Source organism: Rhincodon typus, chromosome 31 (assembly GCF_021869965.1).
Source record: "Rhincodon typus isolate 14 chromosome 31, sRhiTyp1.1, whole genome shotgun sequence".
Classification (NCBI taxonomy): Eukaryota; Metazoa; Chordata; class Chondrichthyes; order Orectolobiformes; family Rhincodontidae; genus Rhincodon; species Rhincodon typus.
This window is the reverse complement of record NC_063362.1, coordinates 4,953,813-4,976,590: the sequence shown is the minus strand read 5'-3', so window position 1 is coordinate 4,976,590 and position 22,778 is coordinate 4,953,813. Positions and strand designations below refer to the sequence as shown.

General features: G+C 38.9%; 1 protein-coding gene across 1 annotated transcript in view; it reads right to left on the bottom strand.

The window, feature by feature from the left end:
• Positions 1 to 1,276: 1,276 nt before the first annotated feature.
• The window catches only part of ube4b (ubiquitination factor E4B, UFD2 homolog (S. cerevisiae)), a 41,958-nt gene continuing 20,456 nt past the window's right edge, over positions 1,277 to 22,778 (bottom strand). Inside the window, exons 9-18 of the mRNA XM_048614862.1 lie at positions 22,416 to 22,543; positions 19,363 to 19,461; positions 16,849 to 17,084; positions 15,419 to 15,545; positions 14,855 to 14,999; positions 14,064 to 14,198; positions 13,205 to 13,396; positions 10,819 to 10,993; positions 7,937 to 8,083; positions 1,277 to 7,104 (exon numbers count right to left, since the gene is read on the bottom strand). Of these exons, the coding sequence (XP_048470819.1) occupies positions 7,034 to 7,104; positions 7,937 to 8,083; positions 10,819 to 10,993; positions 13,205 to 13,396; positions 14,064 to 14,198; positions 14,855 to 14,999; positions 15,419 to 15,545; positions 16,849 to 17,084; positions 19,363 to 19,461; positions 22,416 to 22,543 (1,455 nt within the window). The 3' untranslated portion in view covers positions 1,277 to 7,033. The remainder of the gene's footprint in view (positions 7,105 to 7,936; positions 8,084 to 10,818; positions 10,994 to 13,204; positions 13,397 to 14,063; positions 14,199 to 14,854; positions 15,000 to 15,418; positions 15,546 to 16,848; positions 17,085 to 19,362; positions 19,462 to 22,415; positions 22,544 to 22,778) is intronic.

The window sequence follows — 22,778 nt, the reverse complement described above, 5'->3', positions numbered from 1 at the left end:
GAAAATGTCTAGCCTCCACCTGGCTACTCTTACATAGATGAGTTTGGTAATCATGTGTTACAAAGTCCCTTCTTTTTATAGTGGAATATATTGCATTACTGTACCATTAATCTGTTTGTAAAGCAAGGTGTTTCAAATGGCTACAGTCCTTTGCACAATCTTTAACATCAACACTACTGCATCTAATAGTAAAATTAATTTTGATTCCTTTCTGCATTTACCTGTTGAAATCAGAATTGAGCACAATTATAGACAACAAGGTGCAGAGCTGGATGAACACAGCAGGCCAAGCAGCATCAAGCTCCTATGAGAGATAGTAGGAACTGCAGATGCTGGAGAATCCGAGACAACAAGGTGCAGGGCTGGATGAACACAGCAGGCCAAGCAGCATCATAGGAGCAGAGAGGCTGACGTTTCGGGTCTGAAGGGTCTAAGCTCCTATGATGCTGCTTGCCTGCTGTGTTCATCCAGCTCTGCACCTTGTTGTCTCGGATTCTCCAGTTCCTACTATCTCTGAGCACAATTAAAGTTTTCCAACAGCATGGAGTACAGCAATCACATGGGAAATAAAAATGCCATGCTGCTACATTGGGCTTAATTTGAAAATCAGAAGTAATCTTATTTATAGTGAATCTCTTCAGAAAGTTGAAAAAGCATGCCTGGATGAAATCCCAGGAGGAACTTCCACCAAATAAGATTACAATTGTGGAAATGGTGCATATAGAGAACTGCATTCACTACAAGGCATTTGGTTTAAAAATAAAGCAGGGGGGTCAAAACAAGCACATTGTCACGCTCTCTTTCATATTGAACCTCCATTTCCATCACATCCTACACCACTATTAGTTGGAGGTAATTACACTAATATTCAAAAGCAAACCAATGACTATAATTCGAGGATTTTCAGAATTTAGTTCAAATTGAGAGTCAAATGATTATCTAGGTAGTCAGGAATGTGGAGCTGAAACCAGAAATCAGATCAATGATCTTACGAAATAGCAAAAACAAACGAGATGCCAAATAGCCTACTCTTCTGCTTTTTTCTAACAAAATAAAAAATTGAGGCAAATCTTTCAGCAAAAAAAAAGTTGATAAAAGTTATTAGCAACTGAAAGCTACACAGTCAGACTAGACTTTATTCAGGACAAAGATTTACAAATACATCATAGTTATCTTGAGGAAATGGGATGGGCAAGAAGGAATTATTGATCCCTAAAACTGTTGACTTTGTTATAGTATTAGATTATTTTCATAATAATCACAATAAACAAATGAGTCACAACATGGAAATATATTTATTGCACTTTATTTGAGAATTAGACTCCCTATGCTGCAAAACACTCATCCAACGTTCACTGCAGTTGACTGTTTTCATTGAGCCCTGTGACGAGAATAGCATCTGCAAATTTTATCTGATTTGACAGAAAAAACATTTCTACTCTGACCCACATGGCCTCAGGTCTTCTCAAAGTATCTTCCTTGGCCAATTAAGTGTGCGTGTAGACACTGTTATATTATCAAAAATTGCAGCAGTTAATTGTTTACACAGCAAGATCCAAAGAAACAGTGACACTTATTTTGATTGTGGCTTAACCATTGGCCATGGCATCGGGACATCTGTCATGACCTTCTCTGGACTGTATCACAGGATCTTTTATACCCACCCAGACGTGGCACCAGTTTGACATCTCATTCCAAAGGGGAGCACCTCAGTCAATGCAGCAGTCTCAGTACTGCACAGGACTGCCAACCTGAAAATGTTATGCTCAAGACTCTGAAATGCTCCTTAAACCCACAACGTTCTGACTCAGAGGCAAGTGTGCTACCCACAGAATCGTGGCTGACATAATGTGTGAAACATACAGAACAGCATCCAGGTAGTTCTTGACAAAACATTTTGCAACATCTGCATTGTAACAGCTTAACAATTAACAGTTAGAATACCAGTTTAACGCAGATAGATAGGCAGAATTGGTCAGGCACAATTTCTGAACAGGCACACAAGGAAACAAAACCAGTTACAATTCAAGAGATGAGGATGATGAGTCATCCTCAATTGTGCCCAGGTCTGTATTGTCCTCTTCAAATACTTTTCTCTTCAAAAAATTATTTAGATGCTTTTCCTTTGGCAGTATTATATATTTCACTCAATTTTTTTTTTTTTTTTTTTTTTTTTAAAATCGACATGTTCAATCATATCAAGATGCTTCTCCAGGACAGGTGAGACTTGAACCTGGACCTTCTAGCCTAGAGGTAGGGACAACACCACTGCACCATAAGAATCCTAACACAAGTAACTGATATGCTTACTGCAATCACTTATAATTCAACTGGCTTAACAGAGAATTCTCAATAATTCCACCCAGCTACCTCAACTGTTTTCAGTTGATGGCTGGAAGCTTGTGCGCAGAAGTTAATCTGGTTGGTTAACAGGTACATTCAAAGTAACATTTGGAACCTTTGGATTCCAATGTGCACGACACACCATTTTTGTCCATTTAAAGCTTACCTAGTCAATATTCATACATAATAACATCTGTAGAACATTCAATTTTAAATAATGAAGGAATTACTCATCCCTGTCACAGACTTGTGAGGAGAGAGGTGGGCAACAGTTACTGCATCTTTTATTTTAGTACTAAGTAACGCAGAAGAATCAGTCGCATACGTACAACTTTGGTCATTCTTTGCCTGCCATAGCTCAAGTTAGATCAAACCTTGAAACAGAAGTTTGAAGAGGAAGGTGAAATCTAATAAATTCTACAACTGTTCTAAAATGAGACATGAATGTGGTGTGCAAGTTGCTCACAGCTCAGGAAGAAATATAGTATCACGTGCAGTCTACAGAACAATGAAAACACAGACAAGCAAAGAATTATACAGAACAGATGACTGCATGGAATCCAGTTCAGAGTCACTAAAATGCAAATATATTTGGCTTCAAAAACAGAATGAACAGTCTCCAACTCAGTAGAAGACAATGATACCATTTTGTATTTGAAATGTATACCACCATTTATTGGAATTCAAAGGTTGGAAGCAATCAGAAGTCTATAGGAATTACCATTCTGAGCAGGTTTATCATTAAAAACAGTTCTCTGATAATGACAGCGTTTATTAGAAAACAAAGAAAACTTCCAGCTTTTTAAAATAAGAAATAAACCAGAAATTCAAGTGCCTATAGTAAGGGGCAGAATGACATTACCAAAAAATGCAAATTCTAACTGGACAATGTAGCTGTTAAATTTCCTCGTTTACTTGCTGCAGAACTAGAATTTCCAGTTTAACAATACTGGGGTATGAAGGATAGGTAAATACAAATCACAATATCATGGTATCATTTTAGTTGGCTGAAGGAGTGCACATTACCTTATACAACATAGCTGACAATCTTAAACAAATTTTAATTCTTTCTAGTCCAGGATGGTCTCAATCGTCTTTTATGCAACTACAGCGTCACAATTTCTAAAATAATTAAGATCTTGAATTTAAAGGGGGAAACTGAACAAAGTAGCAGTTAGAAATCCATGAATGTCCACATTTGGCCAAAATGTTAATTCTGAATGGTTGGGACATTATGGGTAGTCATAACTTTGAATTGCTTTGTTTTGAGAAAGGTTCTGGATTAGAAAAGGTCATCTATTTCCTCAGCAGGTCACCTCAAAATTTTACAAAATTAACAAAAATGAATTTCCAAGTTTAGGTAAAATTAACAACAGACTGTTGTGCATGTAACATGTCTGAACTGGACAAGGACAGACTTTGCCTCACATATTACTATTAACTACATTATAAATCAGTAGCAGTTTTAAGATCGGGCTATATAACTTGCACAGAGGCACCTTAGATGTTCTTTATCTGCACAGCTTCCTTCCCATTTAAAGAGTAAACAAAATCCAACATCTGGCCACGCCAACAAATTTTGGCTCAAAAGATTAAACAGGTGATTCTGAAAAGGACAAATGAAAAAATGCACAAGATTCACTTATTAAAATATTTAGACTAAATTTTTTTTGTTTAATAATCTAGTCCTAATGTGTGTAACACTGCTGCTGTAGAAAACATACACCCTTTAGCAAAAGCATTTTATGTTTAAATATTCTAATTGCTGGGACAGGGGCAGGGACAAGTCCAGTAGCTAGTTAAAAATTCATCCTTTATATTCCAAGTTTTGGGCACTTTATAAAGTCAGTTCAATATCATATACAAAGGGCAACACCTCTGCTGACCTGCAATTGTTGGGCTTAAGTCTCTGAATAGTGACTTGAACTCACAATCATCTGACTCAGTGGCGAATGTGCTACCCTGAGCCATAGCTGACATGATGTGTGAAAGCTCTATCCAGGACAGCGTGCTGTTTCTTTCTTGAACTGCTATTTGCAACACGTGGGGCAAGACACTCTACTAAAACAGCTAGAATACCAGTTTAACAATTCAAAAAGGGTCATTAATGCCGATTGGATTAGTCCTTTATGAAGCTGGATTTATATTCTGCAATTGTCAAAACTAAATTTAGGCATCTCAAAACAATATAAAGGGGTAGAAACGCACAGCTGGCCAGGCAGGATTTAGAGACAAGGCAGGTTCAAATCCCCGGATACGTTAACAGGATGGACACCTCAAATATTGGCCTGTCTCTTCTCTTTACTAACATCGCTGAGCTGACTGTGCATTTCTACCATTTTACACTTTGATTGCTGAATTCCAGGTTTTCTTTCAAGATATTTTATAGACTTGCAACAGATTTAGTATACATTTTCAAATTTTGCACAGAACTATCAACAGATGTTAATTTATATAACGGTGAGATGTAAATGACCAGCTTTTGATCTGACAGTATTTATTTAATCTAGAATTAGGGCAGAAGTACACAGATGTTAAGTACAGAAATGGGGTCAGAATCCTAAAATTGCTTGCACAGGATTAAGTGGACTGTCATATGTTAGACATATGCTTGTTGGAGTTTTGCAATGAAAATCATCCAATTTTACAGCCAGCAATTTGAACACTTCCTCAATTAACCCTTGAGTAACAAAGAGGAAGATAGCCAAAGTACATTGCATAAGAACATACCACTACAGTTAAGAATCAGTACAATTTGAAAAGTGTAAAAACAGATTTGAAATCTATGAGCATTGTAAAATATTTGCCAGAAAAATTTATGCTCAGCAGATGTGACACATGAATTTGAAGAATCAATCTGCAGGCAACTAAAATGAAATGGATGACCTTGAATGGAAAATTTGTCGGAACAGAAGTACCGAACGTGCTAAGAATGGTAGGGATAAGAGCAGGTTCTGGACAATCTGCATAAAGTTATAATAAAATTCTAATTTCCTTTGACAGCATTTTGTACTGCAGCCTCCACTTATTGCTGTTTCTGTAATGATTTTGCATATTTACAGACTTCACTGCAAAAAAGAATTAAGCTAGACAATTACAATTTCGAGACTAAAGGTGTTATGCAGCAGAGCACTCATTATTCACAGTTATAGCAAAGGCTTGCAATTGATGTACAGCAGCACAACACTGGTCACTATACAAGTGCAGCAACATGCCCACATACTCGAACCTGATAACTGGATTTCCTTGCCCTGTTAACACAGATGTTGTTGCACTGAAGGGAAATGGTGGCTAGTCGCGTTTTGTTACGGTAACTGGATCCATGCAGAATTGCAGATGTCACAGTGCAGCAGTTTAAAAGAACATCAAGATATTCCAGTGATACCAGATGATTTCTAAACTGTCAGATGCAGAAATGGCAGCAGAGTCAACTCTTCAGTCGAAGCGTTTTTGTGGAACTGTGAGCAACTCAGTTATCTGGAAATCATTTGTAATTTGGGATTTTTCTTGCATACTTTATTTAATTTGCAAAGAAGATTTTCCATAATGCAAAGTAACTTCACATTACTTCAACTTGCTGCAATTCAGGACTGTTGAAATAACAAGCTTCGCAGCAAATTACACAGAATGTAGAAAATGTAGTCAACTTACAAAGAATTAAAAGCTCAAATTAATGTAACAGAAGAAGTGAATACAACAGGGCTGATAGAAAAAAAAAGAATTTGGAGTTTTCATTTTTATTCACTTATCAGGTAGTCACTGAAGTGGCACCAACTATATACTAGTTAAAACACATTGATATAAGGCTGAAGGAACTCCTGGCGAACAAGAGTGCCCTCTAGTGTGCTGTAGCAGTAAAAGGTCCTCAGAGAGGAAGGCAATCCAACAGCAGCTGGACTGAAGTACTTTCTTGGAGAAAATCCCTCTTTTAAAAAAAGCCTTATTGCAATCAAAATATTCCAATAATGCAGATCAGACTGTGGAAAAAATGATGGTCATAGAACATGGTTCAGCAGAAATGGAGGAAATCCATAACCTCACTTGCTTGCTACAGAATTTGCACAAAAGCCTATGCATTGGTGTCAGGGGGGTGGGGAGGGGGAGAAAAATCGAGAGACAAAAATATAAGTTAATGGTAAACAAATAGAATTCAGCAGTCTCACCATTAATCCTGTGAGCCAACTGATTATGCCTCATAATTAAAACATCAGGTTTTAGGGAAAGGGCCTGTGCATTACTTTGGTTTTGAGAAACATTTAGTGCAGCAAACAAAACAGTCCCTTTAGCAGCGACTGGTCGCAAGATACAGTAATAACGTCAACCTAAAATACAGCCATCTTCTGTTAATACACAGTCATTTTAAAAACCATTGTTTGCTCAGACCGTTTTTGTTTCAAAATTGCCGCAAGGCAATTGGTCACGTGTAGCTGTACTGAAAAAGGTATTCTAAATTGTACCCAACACCTCTGAACTTTTCTCCTTTTAACTATTTTTGTTCTTTAAATTAGATTTATTTACAGAGACATAACATTTTTCTAATGTGTTCAGTTCACCCTTTTTAATATCAGTGCAGCAGACGTAGCCTGCAGAGCCTCAGTGTTGAGCAGATTTGCTTTTGGGTCTTAATAATCTGGTGGTCTAAGTTCACAACTACACATCTTTTCTCATTGTATCCCACATGAGTAACACTTCACTGTGAAGAACGATTTGCATGTTGCTTCTCTTTCATCCAGGCATGGATCTTTTCCTTCAGTTCAGGCACTGCAATATAGAAAATAACACAAACTAAGAACTGAATGGAACTAATTTAGAAAGGAGCTTCCTCCATTGCATTTAAATGTATTCCATCACACTCCTGACTTATAGGTGGAACATGGATATAGATGGGCTGATCAATGGCAAATAGAACTCAATTTAGCCAAGATGTAGGCGATGCACTTGGGCAAGACAAACAAGACAAAGAAGTACATGATGAGCAATAGGATTCTGGGAAGTATCAAACATCAGAGGGACCTTGGTGTTCATGTATACTGGTCCCTCAGGGTATCAGGACAGGTCAAAACTGGAGAATGCATGTGGCTGGTCCAGTTGAGTTGGTGAATGGTGACAGTCGAGGATTTATGATGGCCATGTTACTGAATCTTATGGGGAGATGGATAGGCTTTGCTTCGTTGGAAGTTTGTTGGGAAGAGATAACGACTTTTCTTTTATCTCTGGTTTTTGCAACATACCTAACAGCTAAGATCAGGCAAAATGGCAATGGTGAGTCAGTGTAAGCTGCTACCCTGCCAGTTAGTTGCAAAGTGAGAAGTGCTGCACTTGATTTAAATAATGTGACTTATGCTGGGGTACAATTTTTTTCCAGATGACCAAAGCCTTCTGGTATATCTTCCAAATGCCTGACCTCTATAATGTGTGTGAACACACTAAGCATAACTACAGTCTATTCCTACCGACACCCAGACTAAACCTAGAGCTTTCCTGGTCTATAGAAGTCAGCATACTGGGCAATGCCTTTGCCTGGTTTACCACTGGAAGAAACCATTAACTAGTGCAATAAAAGTTTATACGGGTTTAAAGTAACATTCATTACCTGGCTCCAACATATTTTCTGTCAGGTGTTGACGGTTAAATGGATCTGTTGGTGAATTCAGCAAGTGTCTTAAAATAATGGAACGGTCCATTATGGTCCCAGAGGGTAGTTTCACAGGATCATTCATCAGAGTATCCATCAAAGGATCTGTAACAGAGGTCTTTTAATTCAGCAACTCTAATAGCTATCACAACATTGTAATCAAAATTTATCTAATTAGACACTCTGAACTCTGCTGGTATGATTTTCTATTTGAAGCAGCTCAGAATGCGCGGTGGAGTAAGCCCTATTAAAAATACAGGGAGATTCCACAATACTAGCAGCAGGAAAGCAATGACAGACAACAGCGATAAAGCAGCCAGTTGGAAACAGCAGAATACAATGTATTCATGGACAGTGGCATCAGCTGCCAGCAGTATTGCTGCTTACAGAGGAGGCTGTGAAAAATCACTAGCTCCAGTTTACTTGCCATCTCATATAGGCTGGTCAGAAATCAGGCTGTTACAGACCTTGCCTAGTTTTCATTTGTTTTTGCTGGCTTTTCAACTTTTGTGCATTTTTGTTCCATCCATTTAGTCAAGTTCTGACTCCATGGTTTTGAAGAATGTAAGATGATCTCATTAAAACTTCCAAATTTTTACAAGGTGAAACAGGGTGGTGGATATAGGTAAATTGTTTACCCTGGTTGGTGAGTTGAGAACTAGGAAAGAAAGTAATCATAGGATAAGGATAGGCCATTTAGACTAAGGTAAGGAGGAATTTCTTCACATAGGTGATGAAACTTTGGAATTTGCTACCCCAGGAAAACAGAAGCTCAATCATTGAGCATGTTCAAGTCAGAAACCAATAAATTCCTAGAGACTAATGACAGTAAGAAATATGGAAATAGTCTGGGAAGATGGTATTGGGATGATGTTGTGATCTAGAATGGTTTACTCCTGTTCCTACAACATTATTAATTTTACTACTAGTAAAATCTAAAGAGTAATTCAACCCTTACTGTACACCACAGGATACAAGTCAAATCTCATTTTTTCACCAGCAGTAAGTTTGCAGATAATACAAAAATTGGTTGAGTGATAAATAGTGAGGAGGGTAACCTTTAATTACAGGAGGATATAGATGGGCTGATCAATGGCAAATAGAACTCAATTTAGCCAAGATGTAGGCGATGCACTTGGGCAAGACAAACAAGACAAAGAAGTACATGATGAGCAATAGGATTCTGGGAAGTATCAAAGATCAGAGGGACCTTGGTGTTCATGTATACTGGTCCCTCAGGGTATCAGGACAGGTCAAAAATGTGATTCTGGCAGGATATGGTGTACTTGCCTTTATTAGTCAATGCATAGATTTTAAGCGCAGGGAGGAGATGCTAAAACCAGATAAGATGCTGAAACTACCAAAAGGCCTGGTGACAAAATTACTTTGCATCAGATACCAAAGGCAATGAATTTGACTGTTTATAACACATTTTAAGAGTTAAAGGTAACCTTCGTAGAAATAATTCCATTAAATGAACCACATCGCATTGATTTAATGTGAATTATTGTTTTAGTTTTACATTTCAAAGTGGCACTTATACACTAAATGTAAAATGCAATTGCCAGTGTAATTAGACCCTTGTTTTTGTAAAGATTTTGATACTTCAAAGGTAAATTTATACTTGATCTGTGGTGGTTGAAAAAGAAGATTTGAATTTGTAATGTTCAGTGTTGGGAATGAAGTACAATTCGTCCTCATACAGTCATCAACCCAGCAGCAAGTCAACATCAACTGCTTGTGTCAATTCCACGAACTGTTACACAGCATTGCTTTAGAATCTCTCTTGAAAAAAAAAGTCATTTATGGTTCAGGAGGCGGCCATCAGGCCCATCAAACCCATGCCAGCTGTCAACAGCAATTCAGTCAGTTCCACTTTCCCAATCAATTCCCCATATCTGTGCAGGTTTAGCTATTTCCTTCAAGTGTGCAATTTCCCTTCATGTCATCGATTATTTCTCTACCAGCACCCTCATCGGCAATAAGTTTCAAGTCATTACCACTCACTGTACAAATAAGTTTGTCTTCATATATTTACTGTATCTCTTGCCCAAAACCTTAAATCTCTGCAAATTGTTAAAATTTCAAATAAGGTCTGTCCCCTAAAAATAATGATGTAACAACAGGGTCTGATCATAAAACAGAGGCAGATGCTAAATACAGTTTAACACGTGATGGAATAATGTAGCAGTCACTGACTTTTTCACCACAGTTTCAGTGCTAATATCCTGGTGTGGCATCCACAGATAACTTGACGTCACCCAGAGATGAGATTGCTAATCATAACAAATTAACTCAGTGGGCTGCAACAATAACTCAAACTGTAAGAAATGGGTGCTACTAGAGACTTTATTACTAAAGGTTGCCACAGTACATAACAGACCATTCTTTCATAACATTGGAAAAATGTGCTAATTACAGCATGTTGCAAAGCAGTTAGTGTAATTTAGTTAGTCTTGTAAGTTTTGGTCCAGGAACTTTAATGTATATGAATGAATTTGTAACAGTACTGCTCACTAACTGCCATTTATTATGTCAGGTAAGTCACCTCCAGTTACCCTTCATTCCGAATCAGCTACCAACTAAAGTATAAAATTGTCAGAAATAAAAGTTTTAAAAGGAATCTTGCCAGTCTGTGATAGGTTTTTAATTTTTTAAAATTTGCTATCTTAAAGGAAAAGATATTCAAAACAAATGCTTCATCAGCATGAATAAATGATCATCAGATTATAACATACCAGAATTGACACAAATTGAGAGCATTTTACAAGGTTCTGCAGAGACTCACCAAAAAATTTTCCATTCTAATTTGGCATAAGAATTTTTCCAAATTAGTTTACCTCTGAATTCATCTGGTGCATCTCCATAATCAATTTCTGCACGGGCATTCTTTGTAACTATTTCTTCCACTTTTTCTGCCAGAAGTCTGAATTTTTCAATAGCTATTGTCGATTTAATTCCCGCTTTCCTCATTTTTGAAATCACCTCATCAAATAATTCTTTACTGTATGATCGCTGGTCCAAAAGAAAAAGGTATCAGGATATGAAAAAAATGGCAGAAAACATCTATGAACCAGTAATCGTTAATAAATGGATTTAGAGATTACTATTACAGAAGAGGCCTAATGGCCCAACAAGCAGGGAAGAAAAGATACACTATCTATACTAATCCCACTGCCTTAAAAACATTATGACACTTCAAGTGCTCACCCAAGGTCTGGAGACCCATTTTGTTAAAGGACAAAGTGGTGACCAACAGGTAGCAGAATGCAAACTTATACTCAGTAATTTAGTGTTGTCAGAATGAGCACGGACCACGTTAGAAAAGAGCGGTTAATTCCAGGTTGTGGGCAGCACCGTGGCACAGTGGTTAGCACTGCTGCCTCACAGCATCAGGGTCCCAGGTTTGATTCGAGCCTCGGTCAATTATCTGTGTGGAGTGTGCACATTCTCCATGTCCTCATGGGTTTTTGCTGGGTGCTCCAGTTTCCTCCCACAGTCCAAAGATGTGCAGGTTAGATGGATTGGCCATGCTAAATTGGCCAGTGTCCAGGGATGTGGAGGCTAGCCATGGTAAATGCCATGGGTCTTGGGGATGGGGTGAGTCTGGGTGGGATGCGCGAGGGTTGGTGCAGTCTCAATAGGCCAAATGGGCTCTTTCTGCACTGTAGGGATTCTATGCTTCTATCCATCTGCACACTTTCTATTGAGTTTCTTAGCATTAGCAGTGCACCAAAGGATTGGGTGCGTAACCATTTTCTAGGAAGCAGCTCATGATGCACATAGCAGGAGTGCGCATTGGGGCTGAAGGTGTGCAAGGGGTGTAGATGGTTTGAAAGTACTAATCTTGTCTATGCCCAAAATGCAAAATATACTTCTGACAGCTTGTTACTTTCTGACTGCCCTCCACATAACCTACAACATTAACATTTAAAATGAGAAGCAAAAATCAATGACTAACAACTTATAATCAAACAGTAGTTTGCCAAGTTGTTGGCTACATCATCAGTGTCAGTTTATGTAGGGTAGGAACAGCTGTTGTTTCATTGGAAGGAAAGTGAGTGATAGAAGCACAAAATCTTATAACACAGGAGGAAGCCATTTAACTTTTACAACTCTTTGAAACAGTTGTCCAATTTAGTCCTGATCCGCACCTTCCTCCAAGGAGGAAACAAGGAGCACAAGTAGTCTGTACACAGCCTGTCAAACTTGCTTTACCACCTTTACTGATCTTGAGCTTCAATTTCCCAGAGACACCAGAAATCTGTCCATCTCAGCCTTGAATACTTTCAACAATGAAGCATTCACAAATACTCTGGGATGGATAATTCTAAAGACTCTCAACCTGTTTGAGTTAAGAACTTCTTAACCTCAGTCTTTGAGACAGTGGTGGAAAATTTAAAATTCCCTGACCAGCTGAAGAAACCTCTCAGTATCTACCCTGTTCAGCCCCTTCAGAAACAGGTTTCACTCAGGTCAACACTCATTCTTCTAAATTCCAAAAAATATAGAACCAATTTACTTAGACTCTCATCATAAGACAACCTTTGCATGCAAGGGGACAATCTAGAGTGAAGCTTTGCTGTTCTGCCAAAGTGAAGATGTACTACTTAAATACGGGGACCAAACTGGCACACAATAGTCCAGGTGTGAACTCACCTGTGCCTGCACAATCGTAGCAAGATTTCTTTATATTAGTATTTCAATCCCTTTGCAGGAAAGGCAAATGCCTAATTGCTTACTGTATCTCCATGCCAAATCTCTGCACTCCTGTACAAGCACAGCAGGTCTCTTTGCAATCAGTAAGTACTCTTAAAAGGTATTCGGTTTTTCTATTCTTACAGCCAAAGTGAAGATCATCAAACAATCTTGTAAATCAGTCCGCTTCAATGCCACATCCAATTGTCTTCTGAAAGATTCCAAGGAATCGGATTCTACCACGCTCTTAGGTGGTGTACACGAGATCTAAAGAACCCTCTGCAGGGTTGAACGTGAATGCTAAATGTCTGAGACCAGGAGGAGGCACATGCTGTAAGTCAGCAGGCTTTTCCTCTGATGGTCAACTTAAAAATTGGTCATTGACCTGACCAATTTACCCAGGGTTGGTGCTGCAGCTGCAAATTCCTTCCCTTCAGAAGTTGCAAACATGTGCTTTGTTAGAAGTTATTCTTAAAAATAGATGTAAAATGGGCAAAAAGAAAGCATTTAGAAATGATGTACACAAACCTGATCATCAGCAATGGCTTTTGCAAACCGGGGGCAGTCTAAATGCAGGTAAATATCTGTCAGCTGATCCAAAAGCTTCTTTGGTTCAAAACCATATTTCTCTGGATTCTCTACCTTTAGATCACGACATTTAGGTCCACACAGTTGCTGCAGGTTAAAATTTAACATGGCAGCTAGGCGTGGGCCAAGTTCCTGCAATAAACAAGGAAAAATTAAGCGGCTTGCTCCTGAAATACTGATCTGTAAAAGTTAATGTAGAGATTCCAATTAGGTCTTTTTATCAACATTCAAACAATTTTCTGTATATCTTAAACTCCCTGCCAAAAGCAAGCGAAACAATGAACAAAAGAAAAAAAAAAGAAAGAGCTAGTACTGGTGAGCACCTATAATAGGTATATTTCAGTTATTAGCGTGCACAAAAAAAGATCCTGGTTAAGATAGTCGTCTCTTTTCACTCCTAAATACAAACGTCCTTGCTACCTTGATCATGTAACCTTCATTATTTTATCCTTCAGAGAACAGATCTAGTAAAACTAGTTTACAACGTCAATCTTTGGTCAAGCAGGAAAGCAATTATGATGGGGTTGAGAGCAATCTCAAGATATCCATTCTATTTCCCCATGCATCTTCTTTTCAAATCTGAATGATCACGCTCAGCATCTAGCAAATTAAAAGTGCCTGAAGTTCTTTCACACACACAACAACGGAGTTTCACACACTGGACAATAGCTTGCCTGAAGCAAAGTAAATCTCACACTACTACTCAAAAGGGAGACATAACGAACATGCAAAATGGTCTTTATATCTATGAGCATTGGCAGATTAAAAGGTGGAACAAATCACTAGATAATGTACTCACAGGTCTTAGGAAAGGTTTTTGCACTTGTTTGGTGAGATAATGGAACATATCCACTGTTTCCGCCCCAAGAGCAAGGTATGAGCGGGAGACACGTTCATCCTGTGTCAGCTGTGATTGCCGACTTTGTTGCTGATCCTTTGAAAACAAAAACCGTGAATAATTCGAGAAGTCCATTAAACTGTGGAATTTGTTTTATTCCAGTATATAATCTACATTTTAAAAATGCAAGATGAATGTTGCCATTTCAAAATAGTATTTGCTCATAGTTCTTCATAAAAATTAAAAATAAAATGACAGCAGATTATTAACTCCTAGTTTAAAAAAAAGTCACGCAGACCAACAGTGGAATGATAAGGAAGGAGAATCAAACAAACAGCCCAAACGCTGGCCATTTAGTGCACTGACTCTGCAGATTCCTTTTTCCATATAACAATCCTAAAAAGGAGCAAAATTCTAGTTTTGCTCTCAAAAACATTTGAAAGTTTAAGTTTTTATCTGCAGTGATTACTTTGGAAACAATTTGTCTTTAGGGACATTTTATCACCTAAGTATTTTTTGGTTCTCGACAAACAAAAACAAGTTTGTTAGTTGGATACAGTTTCACAAATAATGGGCAACCAGTTGTGCAAATATAGCATGATCCCTTGTTCTTGAATTTCAAGATGCTGCTTTTAAGCATCCTGGAATTAGAGATGGTTTTTGTCTCATCTTTCTCTGGCCATCAGACTAGATCCTGTACTAGTACTTATTCATAGTAATAAGAACAAACACACATTGGGATGCAAACTCACCCTGGGCAATGAGTCCCAGCGCTCCTTGTTCTTCATTTCTTCTTGTACCTCATGGATGCGTTTGAGAGAATCTAGACTTTCATCCAGCAAATAGGTGGTGTCATTTATGAGCATATTGATGTAACGAACAAATTGCTTTCCCGAACTGCAAATATAAAATACATGCGGTATAAAGCAGGCTACAAAACAGCAAGCAGAAAAACTTCATAAATCTAATCAGGTTTTGGGAACAAAACCACAAATAACTGTCTATACACATGGTACTCGGTGGTTACAATGAATCCATAGTTCTTCAGGTTATAGAGTCAAAAGAGATGTACAGCACAGAAACAGACCCTTCGGTCCAACTTGTTCGTGCCGACCAGATATCGTCAATTAATCTAGTTCCATTTGCCAGCATTTGGCCTAATCCCTCTGAACCCTTCCTATTCATGTAGCCATCCACATGCCTTTTAAAATGTTGTAATTATAGTCTTCTCATCAATCTCACACTAACATATCATCACACACAAAACCAGTCCTTTCTTTTTTGATAAAAGAGGAAGTTGGATTGCATCAACTTACTTAAACTCTTCCATGAAGGTACCTTGATGTGCCACATTCTGCCAAAGGCTCTTAAAGATTGTGCTGATGTGGTAACGGATAGTGAACTTGTCATAGAATTCACTGGTTGCTCCAGTATGTTCAACATCTGAGAAACAAATTAACACCCTTTGCTGTTGTTTCCAAAATACTGAAGATCAGTGTAATACATCAGGTTTGATACTATCTGCTTCAGCAACACTATAACACTAGTATGTTATTAACACAGCCCTAGCAAAAGATCACCAGTCACACTCATTTTAATCAGGTTATTAGTTTACAAAGATCCAAAGAAAAAAAATTAATTTCCAAAAATGTAAAAGCTAAGACGCTGTACTACCTTCCATATATTAAGTTGGGATAACTTCTGACAATGAAGATAAACATCAATTTTTCCATATAATTTAAACACATGCACTGAAAATGAAGTGCAAACTAAACGAAGATTTGAAAATAACTATTCGAACAATTCTTGGCACCTGCTGATATGATGCATTGTTATAATACTGTGATATTATAACCAGACTCTGCTCCCTACAAAAAAAGGGTCAGTTCAGCTCAATTGGTCAGCTGGTTTGAGATGCACAGTGAAGCCAACAGTGTGGGTTCAATTCCCATCCTGGCTGAGGCTACCATGAAGATTTCTCAACCTCTCCCCTCACCCAAAACATATCAGTCATCTCTCTCTAATGGCAGAACAGTCTGTATTGTCTGGTGGGACTCTGGCAACTTCATTGTTTATTCTCCACTCAACCCAAGTAGGGTGCTAATGTACAAATATTGTGTGGGCATAGATGCCCCTAACAGTCAAATAGACCCACAACACAGCACCTGCATTCACTAAGAATGAGTACTTGTTGAGATACCAGAGGGTAATCAGCACCTGAGGAACCAGATCACAGCAGGAGTTCATGCCTCAAAAGGAATGGAGACAGGTTTTTTTTTAAGAAAATCAGAACAAACATTCAATTATTTTGTAATAGGATCAGTCCTTTCACAAAGTTGGTGTTCTCCATTAATTTTCCAATACAAAGTCAGATATTAATCATTGGCTTCAGTGTTTGATTTCTCATCATGAAAGAATTAACTATACTTGAGGAAGCGTTGAGTTCTTTAGTCTTTTAGTAAATTGAAAAAAGTCTAATCAACCCATCCCGGAGTGAAATGCTGTCTAGTATGTTTATTGCTGATCTACCACTAATGATTCTGTTTCCTCAATAAACAAAACAATGAGAATTTAGGAAACATGAGACTAAATTTCTTGAGAAAGTACTTTACAGGAGTTTCCCATGTAACTCATGTGACCCATTCTTAGCTCCTTTATCCAGGTGAGTTAAAGTAAGCCCATTGTACATCAAGTGATTATATGATTTCCAAGTTAACTTAGGTAATAAATAGGACAAACAACATACCAGTGTAAAATTTCATTAATGCAGGCACAAGTTGTTTAGTAGCCAATGGATGATTCTCCATTATCTCATAGAATTTCTGTGTTCGAGGCTGAACTGCTGGATTTGTCACAAACATGACTTCTACCAACTTGGCAATCAAGTAAGGATTTCGGATATAGTTCTGACTACAGATAAATACAACAAGGAAGGTCACAACGTCCTGAGTACAAGGTTCATACAAAACCTGAGGGGAATATCTGCAGAAGAATAAGTGAAAAATAAATTGCAAGAAAGAGCCATCAATTGTAAAAGCTGGCACATACAATGTTTTCACAAACAGTTGACAACCAGCGATTTAATATTATTTGACAGAGGCACAATGTTACCAGTAAATGCAAATATATTATGTGGAGTAGGCCATTCAGCCTGTCTGGCCTGCTCCACTACTCAATAAGATCATGGGTGATATGACTGCAGCTGTAACTCTACTAACAAGGGAGTCAATTTTTGGATGTAAGTGGGAATGTAAAGAATCTACCTCTCCCTTAAAAGCGCTCAATGACTCGACCTCTACCACTATCTGGAGAAAAAAAAAGTTCCAAAGACTCCCAAACCTACAAATAAAATTCTTCTAATTTCAGTATTAAACAGCAGACCCTTTATCTTTAAACTGTGTCCCCTTAGAAAAATAGAAGATAAGCACAGGAGGCGGCCATTCAAACCTTTCATCACGATCACAGTTGATCATCCAACTCAATAGCCCAATCCGACTTTCTCCCAATAACCTTTGATCCCACTCACCTTCTCTTGGATACATTCAATATTTTGGCATTAACTACTTCTTGTGGTAATGAATTCCACATGCTCACCACTTTCGGGTGAAGAAATGACTACTCATCTCCGTCCTAAATGGTGTACCCCGAATCCTCATGCTGTGACTCCTGGTTCTGGACACACCCACCGTCAAGAACATCCTCCTTGCATCTACCCTGTCCAGTCCTGTTAGAATTTTCTCAGTCTCCGAGAATCCCCCGCACCTCATTCGTCTGACCTCCAGCAAAAACAATCCTAACCTAGTCAATCTCACCTCATACGTCAGTCCTGCCATCCTTGGCATCAGTCTGGTAAACCTTCACTGCACTCCCTCAAAAGCAAAAGCATCCTTCGTCAGAAAAGGAGTTCTGACTACAGATAAATACAACAAGGAAGGTCTCTTCTAATAAAACAATTATCCTTTCAACAACCACCTTGTCAAGTCATCTCAGGATTTTACATGTTTCGATAATATCATGTCACAGGAAAGTTTTAAATTAACCTTTTTGTTACTCAGCATAAGAGAAGCATTCAGTAAATGAAGTAGAGAAAAGATGCTTATACCACTGATGTTCATGGTCACTTGTCTCCCTGAAAAGTCAACAACACCAATAAAGCAGATATAACCCAATGCTTCAGTGGGATTTTCTGATGAAGGGTTTAGGCCCGAAACGTCAGCCTTCCTGCTCCTATGATGCTGCTTGGCCTGCTGTGTTCATCCAGATCTACACCTTGTTATCTCAGATTCTCCAGCATCTGCAGTTCCTACTATCTCTGCTTCAGTGGGGTTATGTGTTTTGTTGCATGATAGTCAACCAAACAAGTGAAGACAGTTCTAGATAGAACACTATCATGTGCTGGATTTACCAGGATACAGCAAGCACAATAAGCCACAGAGCCCCAGGCAATTTGAGAGTGGCCAGAAATAATATTGGCTGGAGGATGTCCAAACTTCGATTAGTTACAGTATACAGACAGAACAAAATAAGTTACATTATGCTTTAAAACAAATTGATCATACTTGTGTCGGTTACAGTTACTATTCAACAAAGACATATACTTTCAAACATTTTCTGTGTCATTGATAGGGAAAATATTAGGGTTATATTAAGGAGTTCCACAGGATGAAATCCTGACTTGACATATTTCTCAATGGTGTATGCGATTTAGATAAATCCTCAAAAAAAATTAACTGAACAATAGCATTTACTACCCCTAAATGAACTCAAACAGCGCAGCTTGAGTGTAAGTGGGTGGGGAAACACAATTACAATGCTTAGCTTCTAAATGGAAGCATGTGTAAGCAGCTTTGTCCCATTAAGATTACAACTCCAGCACTCTGTTGGCAAATTGAGAGAATCGGAAGACCCTTAAGTCAATTTGAAGATAGTTCTTCTCGTAACCTGGTGAACAGTTTAGACTATCAAAATCTGAAAAAAATGCTTTAAGTAACTGGCATTTCTTCCACCTTCAAAAAAAATTACTTTTGACAACAATATGTACTAAATTGAAGACTTTGACTTGTACAGAGAATCATACAAACTTAGGTTAGTTGAGAACACTGTAGGGCCAAATTCTCCTAGATCAGTGGTAGTGCTTTGTATTTTTAAGTTTACCAACCTTGCATAAAAGACAGCTTGTTTTGATCAGCGCCCTGGTGATTACATATCACCAAGGGATTAACACCATATCATTACTCCTGTTGAAATTACATTTACTTACTGTACAATAAACAGCAAAAATTCTGCAATATCTTCTAAATAGAATTCAGGCAATGCTGCAAACACCTTCGGTATCTCTGGATTAAGGGGCAGTGTCATGCTGTGGAGGAGAAAGAAAAACAAACATTCAGCAATCCTGTAGTTAGTGAACAGCTTAAAGAAAAACAGAAGAAACCATGGAAGTCACCATCTATTTGATTAGTATTAGTTTAATTTGTTAGGAAAAAAGTGACTTGAGTTTATGTGGCTTCAAAAAGAAAAGCAAAACTACAACAAGATCACTTGGTTCACTGACCTCAAAGTGAATGGTGTAGTTTTAGTGTTTTAGGAACAGAAAAATAGGTGACAGTAATTTATAACAGGTTCCACACAGATGTTGAACTTGCATTCAAGTCCAAAAACTGGTGGAATGCACATCGCTTGCCCTCTGACAGTTCTAGCCAGCAATAAAGCTGGTCATCTCAAACAATTCTTAGTGGCCATGAAGCTTTTAGAAAGTAACAAATCTACAGCAATTGACAAGGAGGCAAGGAGGATGGCTGGTGTAGGTAAAAGTTGACAAATTTACACATCAAACAACTCAAAACTAACAGGACAAGTACATTACATGGACTGTTCTCGGTCTGCAATGGGTGAACAAAATATTCTGGATTTTAGTATTATAGTCTGCCTACTGACAGTGCACATCAAAGACAATTTGCTCATGCAACATGCTTTGCAGCATTTTGATATAAAAGGAATTTAAAAAAAAATTCATTTGTGGGATGTGGGTGTAGCCGGCTGGCCAACAAGTTTTGCCAATCCCTAGTTGCCCTTGAGAAGGTGGTGGTGAGCTACCTTGTTGAACCGCTGCAGTCCACCTGCTGTCGGTTAACCCACAATGTCATTAGAGGGGGAATTCCAGGACTTTGACCCAGCGACAGCGATGGAACAGCAAATTACTTCCAAGTCCGGATGGTGAGTGGCTTGGAGGGGAATTTGAAGGTGATGATGTTCCCATATATCTGTAGCCCTTGTCCTTCGGAAGTGGTCATGGGTTTGGAAGGTACTGTCTAGGTGTCTTTGGTGAATTTTGCAGTGCATCTTGTAGATAGTACACATTGCTGCTACTGAGCAGCAGTGGAGGAGGGAGTGCATGTAGTGCCAATCAAGCGGGCTGCTTTATCCTGGATGGTGTCAAGCTTCTTGAGTGTTGTTGGGACTGCACTCATCCAGGCAAGCGGGGAGTATTCCATCACACTCCTGACTTGTGCCTTGTAGATGGTGGACAGGCTTTGGGGAGTCAGGAGATGAGTTACGTGCCGCAGTATTCCTAGCTTCTGGCCTGCTCTTGTAGCCCTCGTGTTTAATGTGGTGAATCCAGTTGAGTTCCTGATCAACGATAACTCCCAGGATGTTGGCAGTGGGGGTTTCAGTGATGGTAACACCATTGAATGTCAAGGAGTGGTAGTAGATTGTCTCTTGCTGGTGATGGTGATAGCCTGGCATTTGTGTGGCACAAATGTTAGTTACGATTTGTTCAAATGCAATATCTAGGTTTGACATGGACTGCTTCAGTATCCGAGGAATCAAGAATGGTGCTGAACATATCACAATCATAGGCAAACATCCCCACTTCTGACCTGCAAAGGGACACGGACACACACACACACACACTCACACACTACCCTGAGCCTACCCAGAGATGTCCTGAAGCTGAGATGACTGACCTCCAACAACCACAACCACCTTACTTTGTGTCAGGTATGATTCTAACCAACGGAGAGTTTGCCGCCTGATACCCACTGATTCCAGTTTTGCTAGGGCTCCTTGATGCCACATTCGGTCAAATGCCGCCTTGATGTCAAGGGCTGTCACTCTCACCTCACCTCTGCAATTCAGCTCTTTTGTCCATGATTGAACCAAAACTGTCATGAGATCAAGAGGCGAGTGGCCCTGGCAGAACCCAAACTGGGTGTCACTGAGCAGGTTATTGTTGAGCAGGTGCTGCTTGATAGCGTTGTTGAATGACACCTTCCATCACTTTACTGATGATCAAAAGTAGACTGATGGGGCAGTAATTGTCTGCGTTGGATTTGTCCTTCTTTTAAAGTACAGGACATACTTGGGCAATTTTCCACATTGTCAGGTAGATGCCAGTGTTATAACTATACTGGAACAGCTTGGCTAGGGGAGCAGCAAGTTTTGGAGCACAAGTCTTCAGCACTATTGCTGGAATGTTGTCAGGACCCGTAGCCTTTGCAGTATCCAGAAGCTCCAACCATTTCTTGACATCACATGGAGTGAATCAAATTGGCTGAAGACTGGTATCTGTAATGCTGGTGACCACCGGAGGAGGCCAAGATGAATCATCCACTTGGCACTTCTGGCTAAAGATTGCTGCTAAAGCTTCAGCCTTATCTTTTGCACTGATGTACTGGGCTCTTCCATCATTGAGGATGGGGATATTTGTGGAGCCTCTTCCTTCAGGGAGTTGTTTGATTATCCACTACCGTTCGTGACTGGATGTGGCAGGACTGCAGAATATAAATCACATTTCCTTAACAACGCATTTACAACTAAAGTAATCAAATTCAGATCCCCCGTGCAAATGGAAAAGGGAAGAAAATATAAATCAGCAAGGATCTCTGTGTAGGATTGTAATTCAGAAATCCCTACTCTTTCCACTTTAGGCCAGGAAGATGCTGGCTCAGGTGCCCTCGTCTTGCTCTCCATCACTTAAATTATTAGTTTGCCAGTACAAGTTATACACCATCAATAAATGATGGGAGCAAACGTTAGAAAAAATAACAAGAATAATCGAGACCAGGAATCATTATTCATTAGGCATCAGATTTAAAGTGATCCGCCTCACACTTTCTTCTCACTGAAAACAACAAGCATATGAACCTACATTCCAGTTATCAATCAGTGGAGGGCACACATGAATAAATTATACTATCTTTGCGCATGTCCATCTAGGAAGATATGGAACAAAGCCATTCTATGTCTAACAGATAGAAATATTACTGCAATTTGTGATGATACTGTGTAAAACAAGAGCAGAACACTTACTCTGGGTAGTGTGGATCAACCAGACGAAAGATCAATTGAATTAATGTGCCATAAAACTGGAGGCATCTTCTCAATAGATTCTCATCTAACAAACCAGCATCAGCACATGCCTTGCTCCGCACCAATTTCTAGGAGTAAAATTGAGAACGCATCAATAAAAACCTAAAATCATCCCCAACTAAAATAACTTTTTAGACAAAACAAATAATAGACTGCTACCGGCACCTCCACATCTCTCAGAACCAATTTCAACATGCCACATTTACACAGTCCTCAGAATTTTGCTATAGTACCGACACACTCTCACTCTCTCTCTCACACACACACACACACTCTCACTCTCTCTCTCACACACACACACAC